This window comes from Gavia stellata, chromosome Z (genome assembly GCF_030936135.1).
Source record: "Gavia stellata isolate bGavSte3 chromosome Z, bGavSte3.hap2, whole genome shotgun sequence".
Classification (NCBI taxonomy): domain Eukaryota; kingdom Metazoa; phylum Chordata; class Aves; order Gaviiformes; family Gaviidae; genus Gavia; species Gavia stellata.
In genome coordinates, this window is record NC_082637.1 from 69,144,165 (window position 1) to 69,165,770 (window position 21,606).

Genomic DNA, 21,606 nt, shown 5'->3' on the forward strand with positions numbered 1-21,606 from the left:
CCAACAATATAAAGTCTAGTTAAAGTTGCAGAGCAACATTCATTACAATTTTTACAATAGAATTTATCACCTGTTGATAGCAATGGTGCCAGCTGCAGCAATATTAAAATGGATTAAAAATATTTCAGCAGAGGTGCACGAAGAACTGTTCACTAAGTGCTTCTTGTCTTATAGTAACGTGGTAAGACCTACAACATTTTCGTCAATTAGGAAAGGAAGAAATCTTGTGGCATGTGGCTGGTGACTCTTACCAACTCACTCTGCAACTATCATAAATCTGATTTGCTGATTAGTAACCATCAATATAGCAATATTGACAGCTAAATCATAAGCACTCAAGGTAGAGTGCCACTTTAAACACTTAGCACAATTGTTCCGTACTTGACTGAAATCTATGCAAACTCTTTTTAAACAGAAAAGTATGCTTATCTTATTCTGAAAAATATATGGGGAAACATAGTAACAGAACATAAAATCTCAGTGGGCAGAAGAAATTAAACAAATATCTTGACTACATGACCACTATGCAAAACTAATATTCAGCATTCCACAGTGAATTAAAAGCAGATTGGCTTTTATCAATGAAAACAAACCTATTCTGAAAACGAAAACAGCCACAGGATGTTTTCCTTCAAATATTTCGAAACTCTAGTTAATGAAAAGGTAAACAGTGTGGTCTGCATTTCATGTGACCTACAGAATATTGCTAGGGATAGAAAATAAATGATTTTTTTTTTTATTGTGTGTTTAATAACTAACTGTGGGAAAAGAGGAAATAATACATTGGAAAATTAACTTTTGTTAAAGTACAGAAGGGATGCCTTCTTTATTTGGGGATATGCTATGCTAACCAATAGCAACCAATAAAATTGTGATGGCTTAGCCACCACTTGTCAACAGTACTGTAATAATTATAACAACAGTTCTAAAACCCAAAACAATTCTATGACGATACCTGTATTATCTGTTTTCAAGGATTACAGCTAAATGAAAGCCTATTTTAAGTAAATATGGAAAGCATACAGTCAGCCATGACTATGAATACATTAAAAATAATGGGAAAAAATAAACTAGTAGGATTAATAATATTCCTTTTATATTCTTGGCAATAAAATTGTCCTCTTAGAAAATAAAATTCGAACTGTAAACACCTTTAAAACAACAGCATCAATTATTTCATTTTGGTGCTCCTATACTTCATGCAACCAGCATAAGCCTGATGCGTTTGAATTCTTGGCAGAAGAATCTCCTACAGGAAGTGACAAAATGTCTTACTGTTTGAATTTAGCATCCCTCTTCAAGCATGAAATCCCTCTCCATATGTCCTCACACATCCAGAATCTTCACTTCTGCACCATTTGTAACATTACAGTAACCAGTTTCTGACTAGCTCACCTTCAGACTGGAAAATCTTAGCCAAATTAAATTTAAAAGTAGAATGCTGCTTTTTTAGCTCCATGTCAGTGTATCTGTGATCTTTTCCTTACTCTCCTCTATCATTAAGAGAAGAAAAAGCAGTAAGAAGCTTCCATCCAAACACTGCACCAGAAATACCTATGTTATTTTCCTATTAGCTTGATTTTGCTCACATGAAGCATGGAAATCATGCTGCACACTATACTAACAGCTGAACTACATCACACATGACTGTGCTTTGCAACACCACAGTTGTATTACAAAATAATGATGCCATTAGAGGAGGAAATGACCCAATCCTACATTAAAACTTAGCCTGTGGACAATAAACATTTCAGATTACAGACTCCCTCAGTGGACCACCCACAGGAATTTAGGATAATGTGGAGGAAAACATACAATTTCATGTATGGGTATTTTTTGATTCAGAATTGCTTTCTGGCATCACTTCTGCGGCACATCCCTTAAAATGGTACTTATTTCTGCTCTTCTTCACTCTTCTTTTGCAGTGTCCTGTCTGCTTTCAACCTCAACTGCTTATTTCAACAAGCATCTTCCCACTTGTATGTCTTCATTTCATCTCTTACAGACATCACTAGTTAGACAGTTAATAATGTACCATCAGTGGGCTTCAGGAGAAACATCGCACTGAAATTAATGAGCCAGAGGGGTGTTAAAATTCCACCTTTGTTTCAGGCTAATGTTTGTCATGTTTTGTTCACATGTGGCAACTTTTCTCTGCATCGAAAAGTACTTGGAGCCTTTTTTCAACTATTGTTGAAAGCTTAGATTATTTACACTAACTGAACCATGTATATGTGCTATATAAACAACAAAAAAATCTATTTATAAAGACTCAAAACCCACCACTATGCTTCCTGGTATTCTATTCCAGTTACTAGGGATTAGCCCACCAGCCTAGATGACAAGCCACTTGTACTAAACAGCTATATAATTTTTTGTAGATAAGTCCTAGTGGATAAATTTCCTTAGAAAAGCAAGTGAGGTCTACAATGAAGATGCTATATAACATACAGAACACACTGTGCAAACGCACACACTCCTACCCACATATGCACCTTTTCTTAAGGAGTGCTTGCACACTCACAGAATCAGGGGAAAGAAAACAGAAAACAAAAAACCATACCTTTCTGCAGACACTTTCAAAATTAACTTCTGTCCTAAGAGCAAGTCTGGTAACTTCATCTGGCTTTATTTCCTGTGGATGAAAGACACATTTATTCTTCTTATGATTAGATTTTACAGAATCTTTCTAAGGTTCACCTTCCTCATAAACTTTCTAACTTCATGGTATCTCCCACTGATCTCTCAAAGGAAGAAAGTCAATGTGTTATACAGAGACTTTTTTTGCGTATGTAAATACTACATTTACTGACTTCCAAAACATTATTTACACCTAATCTGACTGTATCTACTACTGCTGAGGGCAATAGAGATTTTCAACAGCAAAGTATGCCGAAGGGTGATTTTATTTACAGAAATGTTTAAACTGCCTGTATTGTTGTGCTACAAACAGACTTTGGAAAGTCTGAAATGCCCCACTTACCTTAGACCCTGAAGTTACACCAGAACTCATCAACATATATGAATATAGAAGTTTAAGACAATGAAAATGAAGTTGAGAAGAAAAAAAATAAATTCTCTTTTCTGAAGAGACTGACTACATATGCAGTTTTCATTCCTGGACTTAAGCATTTCCATTGGCAGCTGAAATGAGGAATGAAAATCCTGGACAAGTGTATTTTGTTAAAAGTTAAATATTTTATGTAACGTGCCCCCATGACGCATTTCTTGTTATTTTAAAATACATACTTTATATATGTTATATTACAAAATGCCCTATTAACCTTATCAATTGAATGCACCAAATATTGGCTTTTTCCTCCTAGGGCACTGCATCTAATAAATCATGTTATATACCATTTTTTTGCCAGATGTCCATTTTAAAAGCAGTTGAACTACTGTTATGCAGAGCCCAAATAACTTCCACACATTCATAGTTCTGAAAAATGAAAAACTTTGTACAAAGAAACCTAGTTATTCTGATAGCTTGCAGCTAGATCTAGCCTATATCACAATGCTGGTGGCTTCAACACCTGAAGAGAATTATCTGTTAGAAATTATCTGAATTTCTAAAACTCCAGGAAAGTAGATGACTTAAATATAAAATACAGTAATTTTGCAACTCTTGTGGTCAATGAAGAGGAAGAAAACCTAAATTGGAAGTGTCCATGCAAAGCACTATAGTTTGAGAAAATGAGATGTGTCCAGGTGCTTGGGCTGCAGCTGTAGTGCAGATCTGAACGTAATGTTAACAAGAAAGATGCCAACTGAAAACCCTTAAAAGCAACTGCTGTAACTATTGGCTCCGAATAATTAATGTATTAGCAAAGATTCAAATGCAAATCAAATTATGGGAGACATGATAATTTACAAATGTCTAGAAAAAATGTACTATATAATAGGGAAAGACTTTCACGTCAAGAACTAAATTACACTTGTTCCTTTCTCTCTTTTTCCCTACTTAATCATCCTTGATAAGTATTCCAACACTTTCATTTAACATTTTGCTCCATTGTTACATTTCCTTATTCCGTCCTGTTTCTGTCCTAAATCCGGAGCAGTCTGTGCACTTCCTTAGTTGTAAATTCAGAAGAACCAAGCAGCTTACATTCTTATAGAGGGTCATACCTTGTGTTTCAAATCCTTACGTTGTCCTTCCTTCTATATACTAGATACCTTACAGAGAGTGTGCACCTTACCTAGGTCTTTAAGGTGTTGCGTAAATTGTGTATGTCTTAAAACTATAAGCAAGCATATAATAATGGAAATAAAGTAAGAGAACGAAATTACATTAAAAACAACAAAAAAATCTCTTTTTGTGAATGTCAGAAGAGTTTCCTGACAACGAGGCCTGTAAGTCTGCAAAATCATCTCTCAAAGGTACTGGTGGAAGCCCAATCACTTGGAGGACAGAATCCAGACTGGAAAAACACTGGTGGATGTAGGAAACAATCTTCTACTGGCAGATGGACAGTTGGATGACCTAATAGAATCTAGAGATGGAAAAGACCTATGATTCAGTTTTCCATGACTTTCCAAAGCATTTCACAGATGGTGAAAGTAGGACATTAGTGGTTAAGTGACATGCTGACTGTCACATAGTTGGTTGGGGGCTATGAATGAAGCCCAATACTGTTCATTAAGTCAAGCTGTTGCTTTGTTAAAAAAAAGGTAATTTATTTGATCTTAATCCCAAATAAAACTGCCTATTTCCTGTCTCTTTAGGATTTAAATGCAGCAACCTGGTTCAGAGGGGAGGCAGGTAAACTTCAGCAATCTCTACACCAGAATGTCAAAGATTTAATTTTTATATGACAATATTGCAGAATTCCCTTAACATTGCAGAATCATACATAATAATGGAGAAAGAACTACAGTTTGGAATGTGAAGTTATGAATGGAGCTTCACTTGAAATGCTTAGTATACAGAATGAGGCCAAGAACCTCTTGTTAAGGCTTAAACCCCCAAATTTATAAAGCATCTCCTTCACTTCTCTTATATTCAAGGCAAACCAAGCATTTTTGACTCATATATTCTTCATCAGCAACCTGGTTTTGTAAAAGCAGCCATGTAAGTCAAGTTACTGGAATAAATACACCTTTCTTCTGTCTGTTAATGGTCAGCAGCAGACAAGAAAATAGAAAAAGGATATAGTGGTATTTTTTCCAGCACAGTTTTCTCAACTTTGAGATGCACGTAGCTCAAGAACTCCTGACTCACAAAGAGTATCTTTGTATTGAATATCTATTTTGAAATCTTCTTTCACCAATTATATTAAGGGATGTTGTAAGTGGCTGCCACCTCCAGCATCTCCGGGACACCCAGAGGCCTGGGGGTCTCCATCCCAGGTCCATAGATGTGGCAGTTGCTTTCTTGTTGGAAGGTTCAACTGGTAGTGAAGCTCAGCTATGCAGCTAGCTGCCACAGACAAGGCACTGCCTTTGACAGCACCCACATTTAACACTCCCAGGACTCATACGAACTTAAAAGTACAGCCAGCCAAGACCTTTTCCTCTTCATCTGGTCAGGATTAAAGCTCACTATTGAGAGTATGCTTCCTCCCACCCCCTCTAGAGTCACGAGCATATGCACATTCATGGATTTTTCAAGTATCACCACAGCGTATCCCTCTGTCCACGTAATACCCCTCTGCCTGGGTCCAGAGCCCTTTTATCCATCTCATGGGCCACCTACTTGCTGGCTGTCAGCAAGACACTAGCAGGCAGATGCATGCACTCACACTCTTGTCTTACAAGTAGGTACTCTTGTCTTACAGGCACCCCATGCTCACAGGTCCCTCCCAAACACCAGCACAGGCCCTCTACCCACCTGATAACCCTGCCCAGACCCAGCACCTCCATTGCTAGTCCAACTTGAAGTTTGCTAGTGAATTACACACGCCAAAGACACACACGTGGGGTCAAACCACGTGAAAATACAGACACTCTGCCTGCCCCCGTCAGCAGTAGGCACCAGGCACATGGGTTGTGACATGCAGTCCCAGTCCAGATATTTCACCGAGAGCCTCACATGCTTCACTCGCCCCAGTCTCACCCATAGCTGTGCCCAGGACACACACTGTCCCTGTCCTCCCACCTGGGACACGTGCTGCTCCTGCCCCTGTGGCTGGAGCTGAGACCCTCACCCACCCCTGCTGCTGACACCACAGGCTCGGTGCACCTACACCCCTGGTCTGACTCCAGTTGCTGGCCCCGTATGCACTCTTGCTGGTCCCTCCAGCAGCTGGCATCTAGTCCTTACAGCACTCACACACACAGGATAAAGAGTGAGATTACACAGAGAGTTAAGAAAAGATTTATAAAAACATGACAGTCTGTGGCAATCAGACACAGGGCTCGGTCAGGTAAGTGTACTGGTTGGGACTGGCCCCTCCAGTACCCACTCCCACCTATGCCCCCTAAACATTGTTTAGTAAGTTTCGAATAGTCGATAGGTACCCCCATATGCCAAAATCCCCATGTTCATCTTGTTTCCCCTTCTTATCAGTTAGAAAGCCCAGGCTGGCCTTCTCCAAAGCAATGCCAGTAGTTTTTTAATGGCTTGTTACTTAGAAACTGGAGACTTTTTGTCTTTGTCACTCTGTTACCCCTTGTCCAGCAGCTCTGTTCCTCTCTGTGCTTTTGTTCACCCCTTCCCTCTTCACTTATTACCCACTAAGCATTGAAACAGTCCACTGCTAGAGGCTCCTAATGAAGAATGCTCTCACCACCTTCCACATGCCCCCAGATTATAGCTGCTTCCCGAAATCATGTTAATACTTGGTATTGTAACACCCTGTGCAAGTAAATTTCCAAGATTAATGAGGTTTTATGTTCCAAGTGAAGAGGGAATAGAAAAGTTAAGAGGGAACCAGGTAGGTATGCTACTTTATGAAGTATCCGGTCCACAATAATCCCAGATTAGGTAAATACAGACAAAGCCCCCCTACCAACCAAGACACACACTCCCCTTCTCTCCTTGAAAATAATCTCTGACAAACATTTTAAACAACCCCCAAATACCTAAAAAAAAAAGCCTTAAAACTAATGCGTTGAAGTACTGACTGCCTCTTGAGGGATGATGAAAAACAACTGTTGGGATTAACAGACCCTTCTCCCCTGCGTGCTGACCATGTTTCCTCTTGTGGGAAAGAGACTACAATTACAACAAGAGCTACTGACTTTCAGATACTCTGCCAGCAGTGATGGCACCCGTGGCCCAGCTGGCAAATGCTGGCACACTGATGGATAATTGGTAGTAAGCAACAAGGGGAACAGATTGTTTTCTCTTAATTACAGACTGCACCCCTATATCAACTTCTGCATGAAACCCTTTAAGAGGCAGGGGCACCAGCAACGGAATACCCTCTGCAGGATGATGTACATGACACAAAGCACAATGGGGTAGCTCTTTTTGTCCCGGTGCCTGAGATGAGCCAACAGCTGCCAGAGGAGCAACCAAGATGAGACCGGAAAGAGGTGGCGAAGGCGACAGCGCAGCAGCAGCAGCAGCAGCCTCTCAGAGCTGGGACTTGCACCATTTTTCAACAATTTTTGCAGTGTGGAAGCAGAGGCTCCTCCAGGCGTTCCCTGCTCGAGCAGCTGCTCCGCGCTCCGGCGGGCAGCGGGGGGACGTCAGGCAAACCGACCCGCCAGCCAGTTGGACCTCATCACGGCTGCAGGCAGATGACGAGGCCTTGGCCTGAGATTAAGCTGAATAAACAGGATGTGAAAAACTACTGGACATGACATAAGAAAACTGCTGGATGTGACAGATAATGCGAGAAGCTGACAAAGCGGCTGGATTTTACAGATCATTAAGGGAGAGTTACGTGAAAAACAGACAAGCTCCACAGAAGGGTGGAGTACGGGGCAGCTTTTGGGGGGCTACAGCTGGCAAGGCTGACAGTACCGAGGTACCCGTACTGGTAATAGCACATGAAGCCAAAACCGCCTACAAAGTCACGCTGAAATACCAAATCTGGGGAAAAAGTAACTATGGGTGGGCAAAGACTGGCCTGGGCTGGGAAAAGGGAGTGCTGGGGCACAGGAAGGGATATGGCAGCGTGCAGCAGGGGTAGCTGTGGGGCAGCCATGCAGCTCTGAAGCGAGTCCTGGTACCAGAGGCAGTGAGCTCACCCCACTACTTACAGAAACTTAGAAAGGCGAAGTTTGGTTTTTTTTGTATTTTAAATGATGAACTTCTTTAAATAAACCATAACTGTCTTACACAGAAAGGCAAGACTATATCGAACACAAGTATGTCAAGCATAAATGGCATCTGAAAATACGATTTCATGCCGATATTGATTGTGGTTGCTCAGACGACATTTTATACAAGCGATACTGAGGAAGACACAGTTTCTAACTTAACGGGTATGGAAATGTAATTTATCGAATAGCCTTCAGAAGACAGGAAAGACACAAAAAACCCCTGTTGGATGAGGCTTTGACACATCTCAGAAATGCAAGATTATTCACATAAAATGTGTTCCCAGCTATGCTGTCTAAGGCAGTTTTAGATGACTCAGAAAAAAAAAAAAGCTTGCCAGTAGTGGCCTGTGGAAGCAATTTAGGAGTCCTCACACTATTAAAAACTACCCAATTTCAATTTTGTTTTGACTAATATTTTCCTTTTACTTTTATCATGTAATTCATTCACCTTCCTCATTATTTTTTCACATTTTCTTAGCTGTACAAGTGTTAAGCCTTTCCTTATGAAATCAGTCCATATACACCATCTTTATAAGATGATTTTTGTCTTAAAATGGAGGAGTTTCTATAAAAAATAAGTAACAGAATCAGGGTATATTCCAGTAGATAACAGAACACCCATACCAAAAATCAAATATTTCTGGTGAAATCTCAACTGTATTTTGTTACCCACTACTGCACTTACAACTATTAAATCATTATCATATTTTTTACCCCTGAGCAGGTGTTTGAGACTACTTTCTCGCAAAGTTTCTTATATTTTTCCACAGCATTCAGTCTCATTTTGCTGTTTCCTGTCATTTTTCTAGGTTCCTCAGTGAGGAGAAAGGGATACGAAAAAAACCCAAACCTCATTTCAGAACAGGTCTTCAGCTTCTTTTTTCTATAATTTAATCACTGCATGGCTTCCTGTCATAACCAAATTGTTCCCCTAAGTCTGTAGAAGTTCAGTATTTTAGTCATTCAGGGCAAAAGTAGTCTTTGACTCTTAGTGTAAATACTACCATTTTGAAAGTATGTAAAAAAGGGATCATGCACTTCCAAGCATGATATCTTCAAAGTAGTGGAATAAATCAGCCATGGTTCACCTGAGCGTTTATATGCCTTTCAAAAAGAAACTAAATCCATGATAAGAATACAAGTTTGCTTCAGCTATGAAGGCCTGTTTTCAAGAAATGCAGTACTCTTAATTGGCTATACCAAACTGATTATGAAGAAAAAGTTGACACTTTTTTACCCTGACAGTTTACAAATTCAAATCCTTTGTCAGTAACGGTGACCCAAATATATATACATATATATACACACACATATATATATACACCCCCCCCCCCCCAAATTTCTACAGATGTAAGTCTCATTAGTGGGCTACCATAACAAACTAAATAGCACTCTGCCTATGTAAAAAAATAAAATAAATCCACCCCCAAGCCACACCTACCCAAGCCCCCATTTTACCAGATGTGAAACCAAGATGAATAGTATCGCCAGGAGGGGACTTTGGATAAAATTAATAAACAGAACAGTAGCACAGAAAATTTAAACTGCGAAGTAAAAATCTGATATTGCCTACTTAAGTATGGCTTAAGCTTATTAATAAGTTTATTAAACAGATCAGCACTACATTGAGATATCTGCTTTATTATAAAATCACCATGTAATTTTACCAACAGACATAATTAAGCACTTTAGAGTAGCTGGCTGCCTTCCTGCTAGTACTTACAAACTACTACCAAGTCACTTCTCAAGCTCCCTTTTGAGCAATTAAATGTCCTGAACTTCATCTACTGCAGAATGAAAATTTGTCCATGTGCAACCTCTGTAAGTCTCTCATTTGCTCTCATTTTTTAACTACAAGTTTTACAATAGGAATAAAATGGCTTGCAGTATCTGTCTTGGTAATATCAAACAGAAGAAGAGAACTCTCATTCTAGACAAAGAGTCTGTAGCCTTCCTTACTCCTGAAAATTTAATCTTCCATTTGGGTTTACTTTTTTTCCTCAATGGAATCCAGGCAATCCAGGTCACTCTCATCTTTACCCATCACCTTTAAATTACATAAAATCCTTCCAGAGAGGTCTACTGATTTGTCTCAAATTTCCCTAATTGTAACTTGGTGTTAGGTAAACTCAGAACACTGTATTTGCTTCTTGTTTGTGACTGCACCTTCTGCAGTAAAGCTTTTCACACCTAAAGACTCAGACTTTTGTTTCAATGATTTGCTGCTTTGTTGACTGTGACAAGTAATCCCCAAAACCCACGTATCTCCTCTGGCTGAAAGGCAACATGAGAACGCCCGTATGATGCAACCACACCATTTATTTTACTCGTTGCCAAGACATAGATTGGATAATCATTAAAATGTTTCATTCCTAATTAACAAAAATATAGCCTGATAAATTATTTTAAATGGATACAGTAGCACTACTTTGATACTAAAAATTCTGTTGCTAGCAGCCCCTAGAAGTCTCCAGTCTTCACACCCAGACATTTCTCGTAAAAATACAGCACAATCTGAAAGCGTGGCAAGTAAAAACCAGATTTTTTTCATCAGGAAGTCAACCGAGCATTTCAGCATTCCAATTCTAAAAAGACCTGTCATTGCCTCCCATTGCAGCAGACTGCAAACAGACACTTTACATAATGCTTCACTTCTGTGAATGTGAAAGCATTACGCCACAGTTACCAAGAGTTTCACATTACCGCTGAGGAGGACTGAGGTTTTCAACCCACAGGTGAGAATCCAGTGAGGGCTGATAACAGTCTCATTAGAGGTAGACTGATTGATTCACAGGGAGTCTAGGATGGCGCTGCTAGGGCCATCCCTGTTATGGGTCTGAATTTGACCGATGGCCAGAAAATTAAGAAGGTATACAGACCGCCAAGTCACTTGTTCAGAATATTATTAACCTTCACGAGTCAAGTAACAACCTAGACATCCTCTGTGCTAAAAGCTTTCCTGACTTTTTTTTTTTAAACAGTCATTTGGAAAAAACTTGCACCCACCAGTCCTAGAAGTGTCAGCTCACCTGCTGGCCCATGCAGCTGAAACGTGGATTCAATCTTGGGGTTCTTGGGTGAATCACACTTGCGGCTCAGAGGAGAGGATGTGCTGGGAAACTTCAGCACTTCAGCTCCCCCAATTTACAGAATCCCCCCATACTACACAGAGAAGGGCCTTGCTATGCCTGCCAAGCCACACTCAGTTCATGCTAGATTTAAATAAAATGTAATTAAAAGCACTCATTTGTAATACTTGAAACAGACATAGGAACATTTACAAAATGCTTAGGTAAAGAAATGAAGGACGAGATATGCTTAATCTACTCACACTAAGGTTAAAGATCTCTCTGCCTTGCTCAGGTTGACTTGCTATTCTTCCTGGTAAGGTGACACTCAGGATTTTCAATGTTTGTGCATATTTATGCCACAGCCTGTACCTTTCAGATAGAGAAAGTGAAGAATTCTATTTGGGAGCTACTGTCATGGTTTCTTTGGTGACTCACTGGCACCTCACTGGCATAAACTCTTGCTTTTTAAATTACAGATGGACACAAAACCTAAGTGGTACAAACATGTAAAGCTTATAAAAATACACAGTACTCTACTGGGTGCTAACGGAGACCATACAAGGCTATAGTTAACCACTGTAGGGTGAATATGTTTGGAAAGATGGATTCCCAACCCTCTTCATCTAGTATAATGTAATATACTGACAAAATAAAGACTCTGTATTGAGGCATAAGTGCACTCAAAATTAATATAAACAAACAAATAAATCAGCATATTACATATTTTTTTCCTAAGTGAAAATGACATGTCACATTACAATGGGCATAGAAATGTCTTTCCAATTAGCAAAACTCTGCATGTTGTGGGAACTCCTTACTATTAAAACATTTTCATACTATCAGTCTTACAAATATTTATAAATATTGTTTGAATAAATACGACTTCAGAAGTTCGCACATTTTCAGGAGTGACATCTTCTTTTAACAAAGAACTTCAAGAAGTTAAACTTTTGCTAAGCTTACAGCCAATGTAGTAAGTCTGATAAACGTTCAAAGTACATGGATGTACAGATTTAGCTTTCCATAGAAGTCAAGTTTTACTGTAAATACGTGTGTCATAAAGAACAGACAGCTACAGGAAAGCAAAACCACAACAAAAAAAGATTCCACGGATCTTTTTTTGTTCCACCAATCTAGCCAACAAAGCTTTTCCCGGCAACCTGACTGGATGACGATTCTATATCATCACGTACCGAAACCAGACATTTTATCCATTAGAAATGAAGACATTTTCTCTCTAATTGCAGACAAATTAAGTGAATTATAATTTAAGTACATTCCCCTGTATCATTAGGGTTTAAGACTATTATAATATCCTACCGTACTTATAGTATTTTTCACTTATCAAATATCTAGATTCTGTATCACCAAGAGGAAGGAAAGCAAAAAAAGAGAGTTCTACAGTTGCTAATTTTCCTAAAGTATACACTAAAGAAAATTTCATCTATTTTTTAACGACTTTGCATGTTTCATCGATTGCCTTACATTTTCGAAAGCTTCATAGAATTTAATGTTGTTTTGACTTGCCTTTTATTTTAATATGTAACTTCTCAAAATAAAAAGTAATCTTCCTTGAAATCATTAATTTTCAGCCTTGTTGGATTAATAACAACTTGGGCAGGAATACTACAGAACAGATTAAGAAAAAATAGTAAAACTTAATTGTTTTAAAATAACAAAACCGAAGAAGTCACTAGAGGAAATTATCAGAATAGAACTTCCAAAAAAATCAAAAGCTGTATACAACCATCTCGATTTAGATGAATATATGGCATTTGATTTTGATGAGAATTAACTATTACTAACCTGTTAAAAAAAGAGCACTCCAAAATTACAGTTAATCATTGGGAACGCAAGAATGTATTTCAAGTGGAACTTGTCTAGCAATTGTTCTTTTTGTAAACTACACTGGTGTCAGGTTTTTGCTGGCAGCAATTTTAAACATTACTAAATGTCTACAGTATTGCTGTCTCAGTTTAGATCCAAGTGAAATTCAGTGTCAACCTGTGAGTTTTCATCTACTAAGTTTCACACTACAAAATTCTACAGTTTTCTGTTTTTATTATTCTCTGGAAAATTAAAGTTATTAAAATACTCATCAACCAAAACTACACAGTATTCCCATAAACATAGTTCTGTCCAAATGGTTACTTTACTCTAGCTAAAAATCTGTATTCTGCTATGCTGTACAAGCTCTCTTAAAAGCAGCGCATGCAGCTGAGGCAAAGACTACTTATTCATGCAGTTTAATAACAAAACAAAATGAAAAAAACAACTCCCCAAAAGAAGAGTTAACATGGCTAGTTTGTTTAAGCTGTTGTAAAATACCCAAACTTTATTTGGCAAGTATAGGCTGCTCTTTTCTGCCACGTTTATAAACTAATTTAATATTTCAAGAGGTATGCAAGTCAAATGCCAGCAATTACATCAGTCTACTGAGATGAACACTGTGAACTTGGCATTTTATGTAGTCAATTAGATTAAATGAATTATTTAATTTTGGAGGTTCCCATCTGATTCAGTAGCCGCATTCAGGGAGCAACAGTCACTATTTTCACCATAGGATACAAAAAAAAGTTTGCAAGTCTGTAATCTTGTGACAATTTCAGAAGCAGACGGTATCATCAAAGTAAACTACAATTACAAGCATTCAAAAGAAAAGTTACAAAAAAGGAAAAGACAAGCTCACTGGATTATTCAGTACAGCAAGCATGATGATGCAAAATTATCATTATTTGAATATTCTTTTTTCTTCAAACATCTTTTAGTTCTGAATGTCAGTGTTCACTTGGACTGGTACAATCTGTAATTTCACTCTGTACTGGCAATTTGTTCCACGCTGCTTTTCTAATATTAAAATAACAACCACATGCAATTTCAGGGTTAACATATTTCCAAGCAGTCCTGTGTTGGCTGGAACTGCCTTCGGTTTTGAATTACTATCCTTGGTATTCAAACCATTGCCAGTACTGCTGCCTGCCAGATGAACTGTTTTTGTAAGAATTAAAGAAAAACAGCGTTACCTGCCAGCAGGGGACGCTATGCACAACCAGCAGAAAGCCACCTCCTTCTCAGTTCAGCCTCTTTTCTCCCAGCAGCAGCTTGAGCCAGCAAGACTGCCACCAAAGCAGCCAGGAAAAGGATATGCTATATTCTCACACCGTTCCCAATGAAGACAGTGACTGACAAATGGGTGCAATCCAGCTAATAATCCCCATCCGCTAGACTCTGGTTTGAAATAGATACGGAAACAGAAATGAATAATGAAGACAGAAGAACCCAGAGAGATGCAGAAGGAGATACAAGAGCGTGAATACACAGAGCCATGTACACAGTCCCTTTGTCTGCTTCCAGAGGGCATAAAAGAGTTCAAAGATTAGACATAATGCAGAAAGAAAGAATTCCCTTTTTCCATTCCCTTCCCCAGTATGCACTATCTCCAGGAAATGGACTCCTCCTCCAGTCTTTTCTTAAAGCTCCACGGGGAAGAAAATAAATTACTTTTTGTCCTTTCCTAGAGAGGTATAAACCTCCAACATCAGTAATTCACCTTGTGTCCTGGGGAATCCTATTCCAATTTTGTTACACATTCTGTATATGCTACCCTTGACACTTTTTTTCATCATACTTTTACTAGTTTTTTCTTTTTTTTTTTTTTAAATACACTAAGAAGACTTACACAGTATATGGTAAAACAATTGATTTAAAGAGGAACAGACTATCTTCTGCCTGAAGACACCGAATACCAATATAGCATTTTCACACAGGTATCTATGATAACTCCAATATCAACCTCCTCACTGGTAACAGCCAATTTCGATCCAGTGAAAATGAACCACTGGAAATGTAATACTCACCACCACCACATGCACTACTTTGCATTTATTGCTACTGAGTTTCTTTAGTCATCTTATTGCCCAGTTAGTCAGTTTTGTAATATTATTCTGCAGTGTCTTAGTGTTAGCAGCTTCACTACCCTAAAATTTTGGATTATCAAGCTCTGTCATTCATTCACTTTTTCTGAATCTTTTCCAGCACTGATCTCCCCAGATCTCCACTGTTAACTTCGCAACAGTATGAAAGCTAACCATGTATTCCTCTCTTCCACTATTCTGTGACTAAAAGATGAAAACTCATATCCATAAACAGCTTTTTTTTAAAAAAAACAAACCAACAAACCACCACTCAAAACCAAAAACAAAACCACAAAAAACCACAAGAGGCTTTGGTGAAAGCTGGACAAAGGCTTTTTGGAAATTCAAAACAATATATAGACTCAATCAGCAACATCCACTGTATGTATTTATTCCTTCAAAGAACCCCCACTGATTTGCAAGGCATTACTTTCATCTCCTAACAGTACAATTATTCTGTCTCATCCTATTCATCCACGTGTTCACTAAATCCATTCTTTAATAAAAGTGCCAATGAGTCTGTCCAGCACTGAACTCATATTTACATTAGTATTACATTCCCAGAACAGACTTGATGTATTTTTTTTGTAAGCAGGAGGCAACCATGGGGGAAATAAGTTTTCACACACAAAAGGATCAATTGGAGTAAGGAGTCATAGCAGCTGCAGTCACCATTCTGAATTAATTAGTTTCCAAGTGACTATAAAGATATTTACAGTAGGTCTCCACTTTCTTTTTTTTCTTCCCCCCAGCCCCTCCAATTACAAGAAATAAGAATAAAACCTTTACTACAATATTCAAGAATAATTTATTTTATAGCTGTGAAGAACAAAAGACCTAATTTCTGCTGGAAATTTCTTCAGAAGAAAGAGTCCCAAAAAGAGAAGTTGATTAAGGATATTGAGACAGTTTAATATTGATCCACCATACTAAGTAGATTCACTATTTACTGGAGATATTCTTCTCAGCTTCTCTAGAATAAATTAAGTACATAGACCAGCTAGTATACAGCAAGAAATTAACTAGAACTGCCTCAGAGATCTCACAAGTACCATCTTATTTGGCAACTATTAGTACACCTCACCATAGGATGGCGAAAATGTAAAGAAAAGTTATGCAGTGCTTACAGAAGTATTCTTTTCTATCTCAGGTTCAGATGAATTGTGGAGAAGGTTAACAAAGAGGCCCAAGTTGATGCACTAAAGTGAAATACATGTTGGGATGATGAAAGAAGTCAACAACAAAGAACATATCTATTTAGAATATGCATAAATATTTTCAAAATGAGCGCAGAAACGTGCTGACACTTCTGTCATTATTTTGAATAATAATAAATGTTTTGGTTTGCTGTCACTGATCAATTTTCAAATAAATTAAGGCATATGGGTTGCATTAATTTGTTTTTTGTACTACCGCAAAGGTTGCCTCTTTATTAAAATAAACAATAAAAATACCTATGAAGAATTCAGAAAGGAGACGGAGTCTCATCTGCAAGCCATATTTTTTAAAAAGTGAAAATAGCTTATTTTGCATCCTTACAAAAAAATAAGATAGTAAAATTCTTATGCAAGATTGAAGAGGAAAAAGCTTCATCTGCAAGCCATATTTTTAAGATAGTTGACAACCTTTACTTAGAACCTACTCTAATATTTTCCTTAAGTTGTCTCAAATCCAACAAAAAGCTGCCTTTGTGATCTGTTTTCACTTTGTAACTAAGAATCTAGTGCATAAGAAAAAAAGCACATGACAACTGCTTCCATTTAAGTATCTTGTCAACGATGAAGTCTTGAAAATGAAGCTGGTCATGTTTTTACTGACTTTTATATTTAAGAAATGCAGCCCATCTTTTTTTATACAATCCAAAGCAGTATTTGGTGTAAAAAAAATCATTACTTCTGTTATCATAATGAAATAAAACAGTAGGAACGCCTGTCATTTGTTTTCTCATTCCAAATTAAAATTGTACAGTACAATATTTCCCCCCCCACATTCTTCTCTCAGCTACCTAGGAAAAAAGTATCATATTCTACGGCTTTCTCATGCTGAGATTGTCAAGCTTGCTCAGTTAAGATATTTTGATGCCAAAAGAGGAACAAACAGGAGACTGACTTGGGAAAACAGTTATATTAAATATGGGGTTTCTTGTATTAGCATAAAAATGAATGGAAGCAATGTATCAGTGAAAATAATATGAAATGCTATGAAGATTAAGAACAGAACAGAACTCAGTCAGTAAGTATACCAACCTGTCTTCTCATTATTTTAAGAATCATGTCAGAAAAAGGTAGTACGTAGGAATATTCAAGGAATAACTTGAGGAGACATGGTTATGTAGCCTCTTGGCAAGGCATTCCTCCCTCATTCTTATTAATCAACAATATGAAGAGCCAAGCCTCAAACCTCATAAACACTGAGAAAAGCATCCCAACAGTCAGTCGTTCAGCTCATCACTACTTCTGTACACTTTTACTCCACCTCAGCTATGAAGACCAAAATATTTGTGCTTTGATAAAAAAAGTTGTCATCATTCACTTCTGAGGATAAGTGCAGGTACCTATTGGCAAGTGAAATTTCCATGAAGTAAATCCCATTCGGAAGCAACATCCTTACTGTCTCGACTGGAGTGCAATTACATACACCAGCATTTACTCCAGGAATAATTTGTATTTGTGTCATGGTTTAACCCCAGCCAGCAGCTAAGCACCAGACAGCCGCTTGCTCACTCCCCCACAGTGGAATGGGGGAGGGAATCAGAAAGGTAAAAGTGAGAAAACTCGTGGGTTGGGATAAAGACAGTTTAAAAGGTAAAGCAAAAGCTGTGCACACAAGCAAAGCAAATCAAGGAATTCATTCACTACTTCCCACTGGCAGGCAGGTGTTCAGCCATCTCCAGGAAAGCAAGGCTCCATCTGAAACAAAATGCTCATGAATTACTGAGGAATTATCTCCTACAAGGATATCACAGAAAAGGAATTGCATGGAACCTCATGATTAGAAAAATGTCAAAGGTTATCAGTGTGCACAACCAACCCATCATGATAATCTTGACAGATGAACTGGAGAGAGAGCATATTGTAAAAGTGAAAGAGACAAAACCCTGACCTTGAAGTTACAGCAACCAACCCTTTTTCCCTTCTAATCCAATGCCCAAGATGCTTTAATATTCATATGGAAAGGATGGTAAAACACTATGCTGCAACCAATTAAATACAGAAATACATGATGCTTTCTTCCCCACCTCCAGTCATGAGACATTGACTGTCATACAAATATCTTTGCCATTTTTTGCATGGAAAATGTACTAAGGGCCACTTAAACATCTTCTCTGAAACAGGTCTATTTACTGGTAGTATCAGTTCAATAATACAAACTAGCACAGAACAGAATATCCATAAGTTTATCAATTAAAGCAGTATTAAATTCCACTGTCCAGACTAGCAGAAGTATGGTACTGCTCCACACAGTACGTGCTCAAGTACTTGATCTAGCTGTCTATATTCAATACTGTTTATGAAGCTCTTCCACACACTCTTTGGAAGGTAAATCTACAGTATAGCACAGTTACTCATCTATATCAAAACCTAGGCATGCAACTCTCTAATGACTTATTCCCAAAGTTACTTCTTAAAGAGGAAAAATAACAACTGACCAAATGAGATGGTTTTCACTCCTAACTAAAGTTAAAATATTTTGTTGTACATCTACAGTTTTACTGTTCCTAACTTTAAAATCCCTACTTATGATTGTGTAAACATAGACTTACGGAGGCTGGGAGAGACCTCCAGATCTAATGCAAAGTTCTGCCCAAATCAGCTCTAGACAGAGAAGGCTGTTCAGGGCCCTTGAGTTTCGAACATCTCCAAGGACTGAGATCCCACACCCTCTCTTTGCTGCCTGTTTCAGCGTTTTATCACCCCACTGGTGAATTCCCCTCCTCTTCCCCACACAGCAAGTTGGAATTCTCCGGGATGCAACTTATGCCCAGCATCCTGCCACTGGACACCTTTGAAGAAAGAACGGCTCCATCTTCCTAGGCCATCCTAGGTAGCTAGAGACAGTAATAAGGTTTGCCCTTAGCCTTTTTTCATTAAGGGTGAACAAACACAGTTCTCTTACCTTGTACATCATATGCTCCGGCCCCTAACGAGCTTGGTGGCCCTCTGCTGGACTTGGCTCCAGTACGTCCATCTCTTTCCTGTACCAGGAAGCCCAGAACTGGACACAGCACACCAGCTGCAGTCCCACCACAACCAAATAGGGGGGAAGGACCCCTGCCTCGGACCTGTCAGCTACACTAATGAAGCTCACAATGCAGTTGGTGCTCCTTTCTACAGGGGCACTTTTTTGCCTTACGTTCAACTTCTTGTCCACCAAGACACCCAGGCCCTTTTCTACAAAGCTGCTTTTTAGCCAATTGGTCCCCAGCCTGGAAGTATGCCACTTGCATGGAAGTATGCCACCCCAGATACAAGACTATGCATTTCCTTTTCTTGAACTACATGTGGTATCTCTCAGCTTATTTTTCTGCCCTGTACAAATCCCTCTGAACAGCAGCCCTGCCCTCAAGCATATAATCCATGTCCCCCAATTTGGTACAAACCATAAACCTGCAGAGAATGCACCTCATATCATCATTTATGGCATTACTAACATGCTAAACAGTACTGGTACGAGTACACACCTCTAAGGGACACCATGGGTAAACAGTAACCGGTTGGATGTTCTACCACTGACTGTAAAACTTTGAACCTGACAGGCTTGACAGTTCTTTACCCACTCTTACAGCCCAGTTGTTCACTTCACCTCACTCCACAGAATCAAAGAGTTTGGAAAGGAACATCTGGAGTACTACACAAGCTAGAGGTTGGATCTCTGGAGTACTACACAAGCTAGAGGTTGGATCTCTAGTCCAACCCCCCTGCTCTAGCAAGTCAACTAGAAAACACTCCTTGGGGCTATGTCCAGACAGGTTTTCCAAGGATGTAGACTTCACAAACTCTCTGGGCAACCTGTTCTAGTGATTAATCACTCTTACAGTGAAAAAGTTTCCTCTTAAGTTTAAATGGAGTTTCTTGTATTTCAGTTTATTCTGACTGCCTCTTGCCCTATCAGTGGGCACCACTACTTCCATCAGGCATTTATACACATTGCTAAGATCCCTGAGAGCTTTCTCAAGCCTGAACAGGCCCAGCTTTCTCACCTGCTCCTTGATGCTCTAGTCCGTAGTCATCCTCATGACCCTTCACTTGCCTTGATCCAGGATGTCCGTATCTTTCTTGCACTGGGGAGCCCAGAACTGGACCGAGCACTTCAGAGGTCTCTCACCGGGTCTGAGTAGAGGGGAAGGATCACCACCCTCAACCTACTGGCAACGCCTTTCCTGAGGTAACCCAGGAGACTGCTGGCCTTCTTTGCCATGAGGGTGCATTGCTTGCTCATGGTCAGCTAGTGTCCACCAGGACACCAAGGTCCTTTCCTGCAAAGTTACTTCCCAGCCTGGCAGCCCCCAGCATAGACGGGTGCAAGCGTTTACTGCTACCCAGGGGCAGGACTTGACATTTCCCTTTGCTAAACTTGATGAGATTTCCTCTCTGTCCCTCTCTCCAGCCTGTCCACGCCCCTCTGAATGGCAGCACAACCATCTGCTGGACTCTTCCCAGTTTTTTATCTTCTGCACAGGCTCTGTCCTATATCCGTAGTGAAGAAGTTACATGCTATTGACCCCACTATTAAACTCTGCAGTCTAGCCAGTTTTTGACCCACTTCACTGTCCCTTTACCTAGTCCCTGCTACTTCAGTTTATCTGTTAGCACGTTACGGGATACGATGTCAAAAGCATTACTGAAGTAGAGATAAACAACCACTTCTCATCTTGTCCACCAAGCTAGTCACCTCACCGTCGAAGGCTATGGGGTTAGTCAAACGTGATTTCCCCATTGTAAATCTATGCTGACTGCGCCCAGTCAGCTGCTTGTCCTTTATATTTCTGTAAACGGTCTTCAGTATTATTTGCTCCATGCATCACGTCAGCAATTCAGGAGAGGCTGCCCGGCCTGCAGTACCCATGATTTTCCATCTCGCCTTTCCTGAAGACAGAAGTGACATTTGCCTCTTCCCAGCTGTCGGCAATCTTCCCCCTGTCTGCCCCACCCCAGGTTCGTCCCACCAGGACCTTTCAAAAATGACTGAGACTGGTGACAACGGCCAGCTTCCTCATCAACGATGGGTGCATTCCAATAGGTCCCACGGACTTGTGTATGTCCACTTTGTGTAAACGTTCCCTAACCTGATCCTCCTCCACCAAGGGTAAGTCTTCCTTCGTCTGGACTTTCCCACTGGTTTCAGGGACCCACGATGCCTCAAGGCTGCTCTTACCAGTAAAGACTGCAAGGAAGAATGATTGCTTA

At 39.3% G+C, this 21,606-nt stretch overlaps 1 protein-coding gene across 1 annotated transcript in view; it reads right to left on the reverse strand.

Annotated features, from left to right (window-relative positions):
* SRFBP1 (serum response factor binding protein 1) overlaps positions 1-21,606 on the reverse strand; it is a 77,804-nt gene that overhangs the window by 20,775 nt on the left and 35,423 nt on the right. The window contains exon 4 of the mRNA XM_059833985.1: positions 2,564-2,635. Within this exon, the coding sequence (XP_059689968.1) occupies positions 2,564-2,635 (72 nt within the window). The remainder of the gene's footprint in view (positions 1-2,563; positions 2,636-21,606) is intronic.